General features: G+C 41.0%; 1 protein-coding gene across 2 annotated transcripts; it reads right to left on the bottom strand.

The window, feature by feature from the left end:
- Positions 1-317: 317 nt before the first annotated feature.
- Positions 318-16737, bottom strand: LOC144791106 (uncharacterized). Of its 2 annotated transcripts, XM_078665771.1 has the most exons (5): positions 16503-16737; positions 11755-11790; positions 5115-5552; positions 1114-1329; positions 318-628 (listed from the first exon to the last, which is right to left on the bottom strand). In XM_078665771.1, the coding sequence occupies exons 3-5, from the start codon at positions 5550-5552 to the stop codon at positions 344-346; spliced, it is 939 nt and encodes a 312-aa protein (XP_078521897.1). In that variant the 5' UTR covers positions 11755-11790; positions 16503-16737; the 3' UTR covers positions 318-343. The 2 variants fall into 2 exon arrangements, with proteins under 2 accessions (XP_078521897.1, XP_078521896.1); XM_078665770.1 differs by lacking the exons at positions 11755-11790; positions 16503-16737 and having other exon boundaries at positions 5115-5734.
- Positions 16738-17910: the final 1173 nt, after the last annotated feature.

Below are 17910 nucleotides of genomic sequence, written 5' to 3'. Positions count from 1 at the left end.
GTAACATTGAGCAACAACACAGCATAACTCGGCACCAGCACAGGCGTATTTAGCACAACAACAGTCTCATTCATACATACTACTGTAGTGCGTGCAAGCTACAAAGTATGTGTATTTTGTATATGTGTTTGTAATGTCAAATGGATAGGCTGAATGTTGTATGTGGGTGTGACTATGTTGTATAAATTGAGTGTATTACTTACAATTTGCCTTTTGTATAGCAAAAAATACCATAGAAGTTGTAAAATTTGTATCCCACACTTATTTATTTATTTAAAAAAAAAATAATAATTTTATTGTTTAACTTTGTACAAAAATAAGATATCCTGGCAACATGCAAAATTTAGTCAGAACATATGTCATCGTTTTTTTCGTGCAGAATCTTTATGATTTGGCCATTACAAAAGACAACTTCAAAAGTTTGTGGCAAAAAGTGGACAAGGGCATCTCCGATGTTGTCAACTTCCTCATCTAACATAAACCATTTAATTAAGATCTGGTTTTCGATGGGCATAGATTGATATTCGTCTGTGTTTGTCACTTTTATTGTGATAATACTATTTTGCTCTGTAGAGCTTTCAACACCATAAATTAGAATGTCCATCTTTTCCTCTGGTGGGGCTGTTACCTGTTGAGAGAAAACAAAAGCAACAATTAGTTTTTAAATTTGTATACTTTATGTTTTGTGTAAGGCCTATAGTGGGTGAAAGGAACAGAGTGGTTGAAAGTGCCAGATTGGGTGAAATGGACTGAGTAGGTGAAAGGGTCCCTGTTGTTGATAGGGTTTGAGTGGGTGATAGGTCGAGAGTGGGTGATAGGTCTAGAGTGGGTGATAGGTCTAGAGTGGGTGATAAGTGTAGAGTGGGTGATAAGTCTAGAGTGGGTGATAGGCCTAGAGTGTGTGAAAGGGCCAGAGTTGTTGAAAGGTCCCGAGTGGGTGAAAGTTCCCGAGTGGGTGAAAGCTCCCGAGTGGGTGAAAGGTCCCAAGTGGGTGAAATGTAAAAGGTCCAGAGTGGGTGCAAGGGGCAGAGTGGGTGAAAGGGCAAGACTGGGTGAAAGTCCAAGAGTGGCTGAGCAGAGATAGTTGACAAAAGTTTTGTTTGTTGTGCTTACCTCCATTTTGCTATGGCGCGTTGTATTCAATATTTTTTGGCAATTGAATTCATGTACAGTGACGTGAGTCAGGGTAACATATTTCCCAATATGTATTTTAAATTGTGACGCTTCTCTCCACAGTGTCACTTTTATATCATCAGTTGCATCTTTTATTGTAATCGATTTGAGTGGGGTATCTTGCCCATTGATAAACACAGTCTTTGCATCCTCTTCCTACACAAAAAGAAAGCATTCTATTAAATAGTGACTGTAAAAACACATATTGCTAGTGCCTTGTATGAAAGGCAATATAATGTATCACATTTAACGACCCAAATGAACATCCTTTCTAAAAGATTGAATTGTTTATTTGAAAAAATGGCTTTGTAGAGAGTACTTGTGTTTGTAGTATACACCAAAGCACTGCCATCTTTTAGTTTCCAAAAGTCATACTTGCTACTATGTGTGAAGAGTGTATAATTCTAATTTTTTTGAGTTACTTATTGAAGTTACTAAAGGTGTAATGTGTGTGTAAGTCAACTATGCATTTTTTAAGTAGACATGATGACATGGGTGAGGGTGAGTTATTGAGTGTGAGGTGTTGATAGTGAGTGAGGGTGAGGAGTTGATGGTGAGTGAGGGTGAGTGAGGATGAGGTGTTACGTGAGTGTGAGGGTGAATGTAAGTGAGGGTGAGTGAGGGTGAGCGAGGGTGAGAGGGTGAGGGTGAGAGATTGAAGGTGAGTGAGGGTGAGAAGTTGAGGGTGAGTAAGGATGAGGGTGAGTGTGAGTGAGGCTGAGTGAGTGTCATTTAGGGTGAGGAGTTGAGGGTGAGAGATTGAGGGTGATTGATGTTGAGAAGTTGAGGGTGAGTAAGGATGAGGGGGAGTGTGGGTGAGTGAGGGTGAGTGAGTGAGGGTGAGGTGTTGAGGGTGAGTGAGGGTGAGGCTGAGGGTGAGGCTGAGGTGTTGAGTGAGAGTGAGGTTGACTGAGGAGTTGAGGGAGAATGGTAAAGTTTTTGAGGGGGAGGTGTTGATGGCTAGTGAGGGTGAGTTAGGGTGAGGAGTTTAGTGTGATTGAGGGTGAGTGAGATTGAGGGTGAGTGAGGCGTTGAGGCTGAAGTGTTGAGGGTGAGGTGTTGAGGGTGAGTCAGGGTGACGTTTTGAGGATGAGTGAGGGTGACTAAGGGTGAGGCATTGAGGTAAACACAGTGTTTGCGTTCTCTTCCTAAAGAAAAAGTAAGCATTGTATAAAATAGTGACTGTAAAAACACATATTATTAGTGCGTTGTATGAATGCCCATATAATGTATTATATTTAGCGACCCAAATGAACATCCTTCCTAAATGATAGCAATATTTATTGCAAAAAATGGCTTTGTAGAGAGTACTTGTATTTGTAGTATACAGCAAAGCGCTGGCATATTATAGTTTTCAAAACGCGTACTTTCTACATAGAGTGAAAGAGTGTATTTGTAGGGTGAATTAGGACTCAGGATTTCAATCTAGGAGTTAGAGTGTGGATTAGGATAGTTTATTTCTATTCTTATTTTTGTTGTTGTATGTGTGTGTGTGTGTGTGTGTGTGAGGGTGAGTGAGGGTGTGTGAAGCTGAGGGTGTGTGACGGTGTGTGAGGGAAGCTTGCACTGCTGCTGTCGGTGGTGTACCTGTTCCATGTGTAAGGGAAGCTTGCACTGCTGCCGCCTGTGCTGTACCTGATCTATGTGTGAGGGAAGCTTGCACTGCTGCTGCCTGTGGTGTACCTGATCTGTGTGTGAGGGAAGCTTGCACTGCTGCTGTCGGTGCTGTACCTGTTCCATGTGTAAGGGAAGATTGCACTGCTGTTGCCTGTGCTGTACCTGCTCCGTGTTTGAGTGAAGCTTGCATTGCCGTTGCCTGTGCTGTACCAGCTCCATGTGTGATGGAAGATTGTGAGATCTGGCATAACGGAAGGATTGGTAGTGCGTGCACCGCTGCTTGGGGTATCTGCGAGATTTGTGTAAGTAAATGGAGAGGGGGGTGAGAGTTGGAAGAGAGAGTGAAACAGGCAGAAACGTGGAGAGTTAGAAGAAAGAGCGAAGGAATCTAAGCTGCGAGATGTGGCATAACAGAAGGATTGGTAGTGCGTGCACCGCTGCTTGTGGTATCTGCGAGATTTGTGTAAGTAAATTGAGCCGGGGGTGAGAGTTGGAAGAGAGAGTGAAACAGGCAGAAACGTGGAGAGTTAGAAGAAAGAGCGAAGGAATGTAAGCTGCGCGATGTGGCATAACAGAAGGATTGGTAGTGCGTACACCGCTGCTTGGGTGTACTGTGTGTGTAAGGCAAGTATGCATTTTTTTAGTACATATGATGACATGAGTGAGGGTGAGGGTGAGGGTGAGTGATTGAGTGTGAGGTGTTGCGGGTGAGTGAGGGTTAGGGTGAGTGAGGGTGGGTTTGAGGGTGAGTGAGGATGAGTGAAGATGAGGTGTTATGTGAGGGTGAGTGTGAGTGAGGCTGAGTTAGGGTGAGGTGTTTAGGGTGAGTGAGAGTGAGGGAGTGTTGAGGGTGAGAGATTGAGGGTGAAAAGTTGAGGGTGAGTAAGGATGAGTGTGAGTGTGGGTGAGTAAGGGTGATTGAGTGAGGGTGAGTTGTTGAGGGTGAGGCTGATGTGTTGAGGTGTTGAGTGAGAGTGAGGGTGACTGAGGAGTTGAGGGAGAAGTGTAGAATTTTTGAGGGGGAGGTGTTGAGGGCTAGTGAGGGTGAGTGAGGGTGAGTGAGTGGGAGGTGTTGAGGGTGATTGAGGGTGAGTGAGATTGAGGGTGAGTGAGGCATTAAGGGGGAATTGTAGAGGGTGAGGTGTTGAGGGTGAGTGAGGGTGAGGTGTTGAGGGTGAGTGAGGGTGAGAAGTTGAGGGTGAGTAAGGATGAGGGTGAGTGAGGGTGAGTGATTGATGTTGAGGGTGAGGCTGAGGTGTTGAAGTGTTGAGTGAGAGTGAGGGTGAGTGAGTAGTTGAGGGAGAAGTGTAGAGTTTTTGAGTGTGAGGTGTTGAGGGCTAGTGAGGGTGATTGAGGGTGAGTGAGGAGGAGGTGTTGAGGGTGATTGATGTTGAGTGAGATTGAGGGTGAGTGAGGCATTAAGGGTGAATTGTTGAGGGTGAGGTGTTGAGGGAGAGTGAGGGTGGGGTGTTGAGGGTGAGTCAGGGTGACTGAGGGTGAGGCATTGATGTAAAGACAGTCTTTGCGTTCTTTTGGGAAACCCAAAAAGAGCAAATCTATAAAATAGTGACAGTAAAACCACATAGTAGTAGTGCGTTGTATGACTGGCAATATAATGTATTAGATTTCACGACCCAAATGAACATCCTTTCTACCATATTGCATTTTTTTTTTAAAAAAAGGCTTTGTGGAGAGTACTTGAATTTGTAGTATAGCCCAAAGCACTGGCCTATTATATTTCCCAAAACTCTTACTTTCAACATAGTGTGAAAGAGTGTATAATGCAACCTTTTTTGAGCTTGTTAGTGAAGTTACTAAGGGCACGATGTAGGTAAATCCCATTTACCTATTTTGAAATACCGAATAATACCGATTTGGTATTTAAAAATGGGTAAATGGTATGTAGGTCCCAACATCTGTATTCGTACCGAATCCTTAACAATTCTTAAAATACCGAATCGGTAAATACCGAATAGGTAATGCCCATTCATTCCTATGGGCTTTGAAGCCCATAGGAATGATTAGGCATTATCGATTTGTTATTTACCGAATCGGTAATTAAAGAATTCAGAAGGGTGCAGGGGGTGTCACTTTGACACCCTCTGGCATCCCCAAAAAGGGCACAGGTGCCATGTGGCAAGCATACCTGCCCTAAGAGCAGGTCTGCCTGTCACATGACATAGGTGTGCTATTTAGACTTGCAATTTAAAAAAGTAAAAAATAAATAAGATATGTCATTTACAATACTAATAAGTCCAACTTTTCAAATGCGAGACAATATTTTTTTTTAGTTGACATGATGACATGTTTGTGTTCATACTTACGGCAATTATTGTCCCTGAAACGGTCATCAGGCTTTTTAGACTTGCCCGTTTTATTTCCTTGATGGGAGAAGCCGATGGTGCAGGCGGATGCAAAATGTTGTTTGCTTGTTGGATCAGGCCATCCTCGATTGCCATTGCAGGAAATTTGGTTACTTTAGTTTGTTTTGTAATTAAAATTGTTTTGTTTTTGATAATAAAGTTTCGTATCAGTAGTCCACAGTTATTTTTCGTTTGCTCATATAAATTTTCTTGGTAACAAGTACATTTTATTGTTCCAGTTTTATCTGCTAAAGCCAAATGGAATAAAATTTTCTGCTCTTGTTTAGCATTTTTGTACGTAGTTTTCCCTGAGCAGTTGATGACATTAACTCTTATTGGTTTCTGGTATGGTTTGTTGTCATCGGTATTAATGTTCATAATTTCTTCAATAGACATCATCTGAAATAGAAAATGTGACATAACATGTTAAATACAAACCCATATTGCTTTATGATCACTGTAATAGCATTCTAAAGTACCATAGTTGTGTAGTTGGACATTTGTATATATATGATCTAAAATGGATTGGTAGTTAGTTGTGTAACTGTTAATGAGTTGTTGACATTGTAATTGCGTTTCAAAGAATCCAAGTAATTGCTTGCTGTTTGCATTTTGTTGAGATACATCCACATTGAAATCACCTATAATAATGAATTTGTGTGTGGGGTAAAAATCCGTAATATTTGTGATGAAATCAAAAAGAGAAGTTATACTTTTTAGGGGTGGTCTGTATAAAATAATAATAAGGTAATCTGTGTTACCAATCTGTAGAGTAAAATGTAAAATGTCAATCCCTTCAAGTGTCTCATAAATAGGCAATATAAATAAATCTTTTTTGTAGTACATAATCATTCCATGGTTTGTGTTGTATGTATGAAATTTATCAAATATAATGTGATGATATTGTTCTATCGTGAAATCATTAGCTGTAGCATTTCTTGTAGTGTTGATCTCAGTTAAGCAAATAATGTCTGCTTGTAATATATTGCTATCCGCTACCATAGATGAAAATTTTTTCTGTAGTGATCTGATATTGTGTGCAATGATATTGAAATGTGCACTGTATGTATGTAACTGTGGGATATGTATTTCAAGTGGCATTTCTGTCCTTAATCTGTGCATTTCCTCATTAACTTGTGGATGTACTACAATTTTACGTTCATCAAAATTGTGTACATATACATTTTGTATTGATTTTGCCCTGCTAATAGCAACATAATGCAAATGATGAATCTTGCTGTTATTAAAGTGTATATAAAGTGGTTCGAGAGTTGCACCTTGTGTGCGATGTATAGTGCGTGCTGATGCTTGGCGTAAAGGAAATTGCTTGCGTATAATGGTAATAAATTTTTTAGTGTATTGGAAATGTCTAGCTATAGCATGTATTGGTGTCCATGTATTTTGTATTTGTGAATGAAATAAGTGTTTATATTGTTGTCTGGTTGTTTGTCCTATAGTGGGATTGTCAAATAACAACCAAACGATAATAGGTGTATTGTTAATCAATTCAACTAATTGTACAACACCAGTTGCGCCATTTGTTAAACCATCATTGACATCCACATTGCAACTTAAATCATAACGAAGTTGTAAGGCAATGTGTAATGTATGTGAAAGGCCCATTGTTTTCTGTGGATCTTTGGGCAGTTGCTTAAGAATCGTTTTTTTCACATTTTCAGACAAATCTGAACTGACGGTATCGCTTGCTACTGTTATGTAGACTGGATAATCTTTGCAATGTTGTTCTAAAACCTTTTGGTTAATTTCATTAACTTCTAGATTAGTTGACATGATATATGGAATTGTTTCTAATAAAGTCTCATCAGGTTGTATTTCCCTTTGCTTAATTTGTGAAATATCTTCCTCAGTATGCTTGCCTTCTCTCAATCGGTTTAGTAATTCAGCAAATTGTAGATCTTCTTTTTGGCGCATAATTTTTGTTAATTCAAAAATTTTAAAATGTTCTTTCCATAAGTTAGCACTTAAAGGACCATACATTTGTGTAGAATCCTGAAAAATGTATCTGTCAAATACAGGTTTTAATTGGTAAAAGTCACCAATGGCTAAAATAGAAATTCCTCCAAATGGTTCATTAGATGATTTAATTTCTTGAAGCCTGTTATGTATAAAATTCAACATATTGTGTCCTACCATTGAAATTTCATCAATAATAACAACTCTAACATGCATCATTTCCATTTGTAGAGCAGTTCTATGTTCATGACTCAGTTGTTTATAAGTCAAACTTTGCGACACAGGTATTTTGAAAGTGCTATGCAGTGTTTTTCCATTAATATTATGGGCAGCCTTTCCTGTTGGAGCAGTAAGTAAGATATAAACATTATCTGGATTTTCACCGGCCTTAGTGTTATAATAGCGTAGTAAAGTTTGATATAGTGCAGATATTACAAAACTTTTCCCAACACCAGCCCCTCCAGTGCAAAAAGTATAGCATGGAGTGCTTGTAGTTTTAAACCAATGCAAGTGATGGTAAACAAAATTAAGTTGTTCCTCCGTTAAGTTTTGCATAAGTTGTTGGTATTTTTCATTGGGTAAAATAACGTTAGTTAAGCTTTGTTCTTCAGTTGTAGTTCTAATTCCTAAATCTAGAGCCAAATCATATCTATTATTATGTTCTGGATTTTGGTCTTCTGTCTGTATATTAACAGTTGGTGATAGAGGAGGTGAAATTACATTTTCATGACACTGTTCATGAATAATGTTTGTAACTTCGCCATGCTGTTTGTTATAGATTTTTAGTTGTGTGTCAACAAATGATTTAACTTCCAGATACCTCTCATAGTAAGTTTCCTTGTTGATTAGTATTTTTTCTTCTTCCCTCCATGGATAGTGCAACATTAATATTTCTCTATAATACTCTTCTGGTTCATTATTTTTGCTAAATCTGCAAAAGCGTATTATTTTCCCTTGTCTGCGCTTATTTAAAGCATAATCATAATTCTGTTTCTTTTGTTGTTTATTTCCGTGACTACATTCTATTTCTAATTCTTCCTCATCTGAGCTGTAAAAGTTTTGTTCTGCAAGTAAATCTTCGCAATCATTTATTTCTTTCCCATGTGTTTTTTTCTTCACATAGTTGAAATCAGCCGCATAGTCTGCTAACGTGCACATCTCTAATGATTGTGGCCGTTTGCAGTACTTAATAATAATATTTTCACATTGAATGTCAGTTGAATTTTCGGGCAAGTTATTAATAGTTTCGATATCGCGCATTAAATAAGTTCTTTTCTCTGGACGGCTAGTATTAATAAATACAAATGATCGTGAGCTTTTCCGTAATGGTATTTGAAGAATTAGATATGCTGCTTCTTGAGCACTAATTTCTGTGCAGTTGAGGAATTTGTTTCCTATTTGTTTAAGTTGATCTTTGATATTACTATTGCTTGTTACCTCTTTAGCAGCTTGCGCTAGAAGTTTGCTAATTCCTCTTTGCGATTTACTGATATATGAGATAATATAGACTGCACAAGCATAAGGGTCTAGTATAAACTGCAAGTCTATGTTTGCTCGCCAAGCTTCTAAAAGAGTACTATTGTAGTTATTGATGAAGCATTCGCCTGGTGTTCTTTTTAAAAAAATAGTTGTTTTTTGTAAGCTAGTTTGTATAGAAGTAATATATTCTTTATCATCCATTTTAATGAACTCTAAAAAGTCCTCAAAAGAAAGTGTATTAAAAGTAGTATTATTCATAGCTTCATGTATTATTTTCATATTATCTTGCCATTGCTTATTTGTCTCCTCAAGTGTTAATGGCTCTAATATGAGCGTTCTTGACATTGGATATTTGGGATATTGATATTTGCATGTCCGTTGCTGTTTACGTCTGCAATTTTTGGTGTGACCATGCCTTTGTAGATTTATTAACGGTTGTAAAACAGGGTCCTCAGACTTATGACAAGTGATATATTTGTCAATAAAGCTATTGACTTCTTCGACTGGTGAAACACCATACAATGGTGCTTTGTTTACCCAGAGTAATGCATGTATATGTGGAGAACCTCTTTGTTGGAATTCGACTCTGTAAAAGTAGTCTACTATTTCCCCAATTGGATTAGTGCCATTCAGCAAAACACAATTAAAGAATTTCCTAACTTGATAGTCAAACTGTCTTGCACATGTTATTGGATCTTCTTGTATTAATTTACTTTTAGTTTCCCAAGACATGTTTAAGAATTCTTCCTCTGTACATTCCTTTAAGTTTCTAACTCTCAATAGTATATTTATTAAATGGTGCCATTTTGTTTCAGCAGCAGATAAAGTCAAAAAGAAAGTGGGTATGCCAAGTTGCCTTATCATTGCAAAAATATCTTTTTTGCAACCTTCCCAATATGGAGGTGAACTGCGTATAGTTTTTAATACTTTGTACCCCTCATTAAACTGAAAAACATTGGCAATATTACATTTAATGTCTTTAGCAGTTATTTTATTCCCATCTGTAAAATGTTTTCTGATGGAAATGTTGATTTTACCATGGATCTGCTTAATATGTAATTTCTTCAGTTTAAAAAACATATTACTAATAGATTTAGCGACTCTTCTATCATAACTCCTTAACTCTGCTTGGCAAATAGTACTATAATGTACCGGTATGTGTCTTTCCTTATTGTTAGGCCTTCGTTCACCACAAAAAATAGTAGGGAAAGCCAAAAACTCTGAATCTTTATCCTCATATAAACCTCTTGGCGTGTTATGTTCAGCTGGAGCGAAACTTAACACATTCAGCGAATTACTAGTAATAGTTTCATTTGTTAACATAGTATCCAAATTCCCAGCTTCTATGTTGTCAGAACTATCAGATGAATTGTTTGTCTCAGAAGTCTCATTGTGAGATTCTATTTCTGGAGGTATATACTCCCAGTCAGGGTTAATCGTAACACCATATTCATTAAACATTGTACTATTTTTAGCTAGCCAAGTAGCTGCCTTTTTTACTGTATTTGGTCTAATATTCTCATAATGTGTATATGATTTATAGATTAATTTCCTTTTTAATTTCACTGGGATTGTCATGGCGTCATTAATTTGCCTTGGTAAAATTGTAACAGTTGTCATAACATCTGCAGGTACATTAACTACTGCTCCTGATAATGATTTTTGAAAACCGCGTGGCAGACTCCGAATTTGTAAGAATGGTATCCTAGGTGAAACTAATCTTTCTTCTAAATCATATAATTCTAATTCAACTGGTACATTTGGGAAGCCCATGCCATTTACAATAGAACATGGTGGTATTTTGTTTTTGCGAATGTAATAATAGCAAGTCTTACATATAAAATTGGTTTTCTTGTTACTAATGTTACACTTGTTGAAAATTTCAGATTGGCTAACACTGTGTATATTTTGCAACGTTTGTTTATGCCACAGTTGATTGCAAAGAGTACAAATGTACTCTGGGCCATGCAATATTTCCCGGTGGAATTTGCGAATGATTGTATGGATTTGTTTACCTCGTTTCTGTCTTTGGCCCTGCGTGAAGATGGGGATGTTATTATCAGTAGCACTTAGTTGACTGTTGGTAATGTCTTCTTCAGCTGTATTAACTTTTTTTCTTTGTACAACTTTAGTTGGACATGTACTTGAATCCCTTTTTCTTTTCCGAGACTGTTTATTTGTTCCCTGTATAGCTTTACTATTACCTGGTAATTGTGCTAAATGATTACTATTGCTATTCCCTCCCTTACTTTTATTCAGTAAATCATCAGAAGACATTGATGTTGATGTTATCGTCTGATTAGGAGTACATTCAGTAGTATGTACCCAAATTTTTCTTTCTTGCGGTAGGTGACTATTTTTTTTATGCACAGTAAGTGCTTTTGTAAAGGATTTCCTTTGAATGACTTTTATATCTATTGGTGTTAATTCAAATTGGACACATTGCTCAGCCTGATGTGTAAAGTTATATGCTAGTTTCATAACATATTGAATTAGGCCTTCAAACGAATTAAATGCAATTGTAACACATGTTCCGTTTGAATGAGGCATGCCTTCATGGTCCCTACTATGTGAATCAAATACAAAGTATGATTGCATATGTTTGAAAATAGCTATTACATAAACATTCATACAAAGTAGAACACCACAGTGCTTATTAATAGTAACATTTAATGCTGTGCTAATATCTGGGTAGGCTTTATCAAAACGTTTAAGGACATCACCGTAGTAAGCATTCCGTAGCAAAAGTGAATATATCTCTTGATTGTGGTCTATATACCTTGGCAGGTCATCTGGATGCATAAGTGTTTCGTTGTTAATAGAATGCATTTGGAGATATAAAGCGTCCCCACGGTCCATGATATAATGCAGATCATTAGAGTTCCAAGTAGTTACTGGCTTGCATAAATTGTGCAAGACAGCAAAAGCACTATTTGGTAAGCATTGCTTACCTTGTGATTTGCTATTAAATTTGCTATTCCCTTGATGGTAACTTGCTTTCAAGCATCTCTGCATTTTATAAGTTATACTGAAATGTTGTTATCAACAAATGTAAATTAAGAAGGTTTGTGAACTAACAAATTTTTTTGGGGACTGTAAGGTCAGAACTTTTAAAAAATTTTAAACTAAGTGGCAAAGTAGTATTTACCTTAACTTCTGTTTCTTTTGTTGTTGTTTTAATAATCTGAAAGGAGAAAAAAAATACATAATGTTTAGAAGAGATTTTTTCGAATTTTTCCCATAAAGGGCACATTAACATGTAAATAGTGTTTTAAAGACCTGTTAAGAGCTCTAGTGCTGCTGTGAGTGTATGCGCCACGGGTGGCACACAGGCAGGGTGAGATGATAGAGGGAGAGAGAGGGAGTGTTAGGAAAAGGGGGACAGAGAGAGAGTGAGTGAGTGCGTGAAAAGTTCATACTGAGAGACGTAAAAAAATGTGTGTGTGTTATCTTGTAACTTGGACTGGTTAATGTGTTGCATTGAATCTGAGAATGAATGCGCTGTGCGTGTAATATTGAAAATGTACCCAGTTAGTGTGCAAGTAATGTAGAAAGATAGAGAGGGAATAAAGGGGAGACAAATGGAGAGTTATATACAAAAACAGAGAGGAAGGGAAAGTTAGGGAAAGGAAGGGAAATGGAGGGAGAGGAAGAGAAAGGGAGTGAGATGCAGGGTGATAGGGAGGGAGACGGAGAGGGAGGGAGAGAGGAGGAAAAAGAGAGGGGGAGTGAGACAGAGGGAGGAACACAGTTAGAGTGAGACAGAGGAAGACAGGAGAGAGGGAGGGGGAGCTATAGAGAGGGAGAGAGAGCTATAGAGATGTAGGGAGACCGCGAGAGAAAGAGAGCGATAAAATTATGTGTATGCCGGGAGGGCTCAGTGCACGAAGCCTTCGGCTGCAGGGTCCTGTGATTAACTTCATGGTCAGTTTTATGTTGTAGCTGTTGCCCCGACCCTTAACCACTAACCCTGCCCACACCGACGCGTTCCTTGGACACAAAGTAAACAGTAAATTATTCACTGAGTGGCGTTGCGTGGCTGAGTGGCGTTGCGTGTGTGAGTGGCGTTGCGTATGTGAGTGGCGTTGCGTGGCTGAGTGGCGTTGCGTGGCTGAGTGGCGTGGCTGAGTGGCGTTGCGTGGCTGAGTGGCGTTGCGTGGCTGAGTGGCGTTGCATGTGTGCGTGGCGTTGCGTGTGTGAGTGGCGTGTGTGAGTGGCGTTGCGTGGCTGAGTGGCGTTGCGTGGCTGAGTGGCGTTGCGTGGCTGAGTGGCGTTGCGTGGGTGAGTGGCGTTGCGTGGGTGAGTGGCGTTGCGTGGGTGAGTGACGTTGCGTGGGTGAGTGGCGTTGCGTGTGTGAGTGGCGTTGCGTGTGTGAGTGGCGTTGCGTGTGTGAGTGGCGTTGCGTGTGTGAGTGGCGTTGCGTGGCTGAGTGGCGTTGCGTGGCAGAGTGGCAGTGCGTGGCTGAGTGGCGTTGCATGTGTGCGTGGCGTTGCGTGTGTGAGTGGCGTGTGTGAGTGGCGTTGCGTGGCTGAGTGGCGTTGTGTGGCTGAGTGGCGTTGCGTGGGTGAGTGGCGTTGCGTGGGTGAGTGGCGTTGCGTGGGTGAGTGGCGTTGCGTGGCTGAGTGGCGTTGCGTGGGTGAGTGGCGTTGCGTGGGTGAGTGGCGTTGCGTGGGTGAGTGGCGTTGCGTGGCTGAGTGGCGTTGCGTGGGTGAGTGGCGTTGCGTGGGTGAGTGGCGTTGCGTGGCTGAGTGGCGTTGCGTGGCTGAGTGGCGTTGCGTGGCTGAGTGGCGTTGCGTGGCTGAGTGGCGTTGCGTGGGTGAGTGGCGTTGCGTGGGTGAGTGGCGTTGCGTGGGTGAGTGGCGTTGCGTGGCTGAGTGGCGTTGCGTGGCTGAGTGGCGTTGCGTGGCTGAGTGAAACAGTCAGAAACGTAAATGGAGAGGGGGGTGAGAGTTAAAAGAGAGAGTGAAACAGGCAGAAACGTGGAGAGTTAAAAGAAAGAGCGAATGAATGTAAGCTGCGAGATGTGGCATAACAGAAGGATTGGTACTGCGTGCACCGCAGCTTGGGGTATCTGCGAGATTTGTGTAAGTAAATGGAGAGGGGGGTGAGAGTTGGAAGAGAGAGTAAAACAGGCAGAAACGTGGGGAGTTAAAAGAAAGAGGGAATGAATCTAAGCTGCGAGATGTGGCATAACAGAAGGATTGGTACTGCGTGCACCGCTGCTTGGGGTATCTGCGAGATTTGTGTAAGTAAATGGAGAGGGGGGTGAGAGTTAAAAGAGAGAGTGAAACAGGCAGAAACGTGGAGAGTTAAAAGAAAGAGCGAATGAATCTAAGCTGCGAGATGTGGCATAACAGAAGGATTGGTACTGCGTGCACCGCTGCTTGGGGTATCTGCGAGATTTGTGTAAGTAAATGGAGAGGGGGGTGAGAGTTAAAAGAGAGAGTGAAACAGGCAGAAACGTGGAGAGTTAAAAGAAAGAGCGAAAGAATCTAAGCTGCGAGATGTGGCATAACAGAAGGATTGGTACTGCGTGCACCGCTGCTTGGGGTATCTGCGAGATTTGTGTAAGTAAATGGAGAGGGGGGTGAGAGTTGGAAGAGAGAGTGAAACAGGCAGAAACGTGAATCTAAGCTGCGAGACGGAGAGGGAGGGAGAGAGGAGGAAAAAGAGAGGGGGAGTGAGACAGAGGGAGGAACACAGTTAGAGTGAGACAGAGGAAGACAGGAGAGAGGGAGGGGGAGCTATAGATGTAGGGAGAGCGCGAGAGAAAGAGAGCGATAAAATTATGTGTATGCCGGGAGGGCTCAGTGCACGAAGCCTTCGGCTGCAGGGTCCTGTGATTAACTTCATGGTCAGTTTTATGTTGTTGCTGTCGCCCCGACCCTTAACCACTAACCCTGCCCCCACCGACGCGGTCCTTGGACACAAAGTAAACAGTAAATTATTCACCTGCGAGAAAGCTTGTGAGTAGCCATGTAATAGAGGGTGTGGGCGAAAGTCCCCTTGATCGTGTGTATGAAAAGTTTGTTGTGGTGTGGCGAAGTGTTGCGAACGGATTATGACTGTACTATTCCCCCTAATGTTCCAATGTGCCTGTGAATAGTGTATTAAGTGTAAGGTCAAGTTTTATTTTGGGTAGGCAGCTAATCCTGGCTAATGTGTTATTGGATGTGTGATTGTGAAAATGTAATACTAGTAGTTGTACGAGCGGCTGTTTCCGTGTGTCAGCTTGTAACTTGGATTACTAACTGTGCAAGTAAAGCTGCGAATGAATGCATTCTGCGTAAATTTTGTAAAGTGTTGCCTGTTTACGTGCACATTAATGTGCAATTAGAAGTTCTGACTGAAAGTTTGGTGCTGTAGTGGCGAAGTGCTATGATGTTACATTGCGTAGGAGTTGCACGTGCTGTATAAGGGTGGCAGTCAGTGTTTTGCCTAATGTGACAGGCTGTGTGTGATTAGTGTAAGATGAAGTGTTTTCCCTAATGTGACAGGGTGTGTGTGATTAGTGTGCTATAGAGAGGGAGGGAGACGAAGAGAGAAAGAGCGAGAAAATTATGTGTATGCCGGGAGGGCTCAGTGGACGAAGCCTTCGGCTGCAGGGTCCTGTGATTAACCTCATGGCCAGTTTTATGTTGTTGCTGTAGCCCCGACCCTTAACCACTGACCCTGCCCCCACCGATGCGGTCCTTGGACACAAAGTAAACATTAAATTTGTCCCCTGAGAGAAAGATTGTGAGTAGCCATGTAATAGATGGTGTGTGTGAAAGTGCCCTTGTTCGTGGAATGTGTGCATGAAAATTTTTTTGTGGTGTGGCGAAGTGTTGCGAACGGTTTATGGCTGTACTATTCTCCCGAATGATACAATGTGCCTGGGAATAGTGTAGTAACTGTAAAGTGAAGTGTTTATTTTTGTAGGCCGCAAATCCTGGCTAATGTGTTATTGGGTGCGTGTTTGTGGAAAGGTAATACTAGTAGTTGTACGAGCGGATGTTTTCGTGTGTCAGCTAGTAACTTGGATTACTTAATGTGTGCCAGTAAAGCTGCGGGTGAATGTTGTAAAGTGTAGCCTGTTTGCGTACAAATAAATGTGCAATTTGAAGTTGTTCCTGAAAGTTTGGTGCTGTAGTGGCGAAGTGCTATGATCTTAGATTGCGTTTGAGTCGCACGTGCTGTATAAGGGTGGCAGTCAGTGTTTTGCCTAATGTGACAGGCTGTGTGTGATTAGTGTAAGATGCAGCTCTGTTGACTCTTGAGTACAATCATCCAGTTTACTGTTTTGCTATGAAGCTGTAAATGAAAGCATAATGAGTGTTCTAATGTGGTCGCACTCATTTCGGCGTGCGTGTGATATAGTATGTGTTCCTAACAGTGTGTGCATGAAAAGTTAATAGTAATAGATGTAAAAAAAAGGGTGGGTATGTGTCATCTTGTAACTTGCACTGGTTACTGTGTTACATTTAATCAGAGAATGGAAGCGGTATGCATGTAATCTTGACAGATAATCTGACAAGGTGTGTGTGAGTAGTGTAAGCTGGAGCTCTGTTCACTGTTCAGTCCGATCATCCTGTTTACTGTATTGCTGTGAAGCAGTGAAAAAAATAGTAAGGAGTGTTCTGTTGTGGTTGCACTCAATTCGCCGTGCGTGTTATATAGTATGTGTTCTTAACCGTGTGTGCGTGAAAAGGTAATAGTAACAGACGTAAAAAGGTGTGTGTGTCATGTTGTAATTAGGAGTAGTTACTGTGTTGCATTAAATATAAGAAAGAATGGGTGTGTGTCAAACTTATGTTGTGCCTTGAATTATTGGAAGGAATGTTCTGTGTGGCGAGTCGGAGTGTTAGGAACGGAAGTAAAAATTGTGTAGAAGAGTGAACAGTTGGCTGTACTTACATGATATATGTTGGTGCGCAGTTTCTTTGCCCCTATCAAGGAAATGTTGAAAGCGTACCAATAACCTACAAGAGATAACGATAAAAAAAACAATATGTATCGGTTGGTTTAAACAAAGGTATGACCTGTTTGAGAAATTACGTAGTCCTTTGCTAAGTATTACCATAGAAAATGTAGATTTGCAAACAAACATGTCGCAGAATAATTTAACAGAGGTGCGATGTTGATATAGTAACAGTTGTAATAAACGCAAGTAAATGTATCAATACTGTCCCTTAGATGTATAGAAATAAAACTTGCATGCACTTACGTTCTAAGATTGAATGCCGTAAATTTTCAGTGGCTGTTGGTCGATAGCAGCAAGTACAGCGCCGTTCTGTAAGTCGAAGTTCTGTCCTCGCAGGTAAAAAGAGAGTATGACTTAAAGTGACCCGTCCCTCTGCTTAAATAGGGGGTAACGATGCAAGAATATATATTTTTTTTTTTGGTTTAAGAAAGGATCAAAGCTTTTAGTCCTTCCCTTGCCCCAAGGAAAAGTCACACTAGCTGATGTGCGCGACTTGGAAGTGTGAATGTTTGAATGTGTATGCAGATGGAGTTTCGACATTGGCGCGCCAGTAGACTTCCCTGGGCAACTCCCTTAAGGCCACATAAGATTTTGCTCGGAACTGACAAAGCAAAGGGCCTTTTTTTTTTACGTTAGTGTAATGACACTTCAACTGTCTGCTCGAAGTTACACTTAAAAATGGCATATATAAAGCATCCAAAGTATACAAAGTTTCACTTTTAAACATACAACTCTTGTAATATACTGGCTCAAAGTTGTGGCGTTTATGTTTAGTATGAAAATACTGAAAATTGCTGCGGATGCGTCCATAAATGTGTGTGTGCCAACGTGAAAATACATTGAGTGAATGAGAAAGATGGTCGATGATTTTCTTTGGCAAAAAATAAATGTAAAGACAGGTGTGGTGCTGAACGGGTCAGAGGCCGGATGCAATGTTTGCCATAAAAGTTGTGTTCTTCGTTTTATTATGAAAATCGTGAACATTGCTGCGTAAGTGGCGTGTGTGTGGCGTTGCGTGTGTGTGTGGCGTTGCGTGTGAGTGGCCTTGCGTGTGTGAGTGGCGTTGCGTGTGTGAGTGGCGTTGCGTGTGAGTGGCGTTGCGTGGCTGAGTGGCGTTGCGTGGCTGAGTGGCGTTGCGTGGGTGAGTGGCGTTGCGTGTGTGAGTGGCGTTGCGTGTGTGAGTGGCGTTGCGTGGCTGAGTGGCGTTACGTGGCTGAGTGGCGTTGCGTGGGTGAGTGGCGTTGCGTGGGTGAGTGGCGTTGCGTGGGTGAGTGGCGTTGCGTGGGGGAGTGGCGTTGCGTGGGTGAGTGGGTGAGTGGCGTTGCGGGTGAGTGGCGTTGC

This window comes from Lissotriton helveticus, chromosome 11 (genome assembly GCF_964261635.1).
Source record: "Lissotriton helveticus chromosome 11, aLisHel1.1, whole genome shotgun sequence".
Lineage (NCBI taxonomy): Eukaryota > Metazoa > Chordata > Amphibia > Caudata > Salamandridae > Lissotriton > Lissotriton helveticus.
This window is presented reverse-complemented; position numbering and strand designations above follow the sequence as displayed.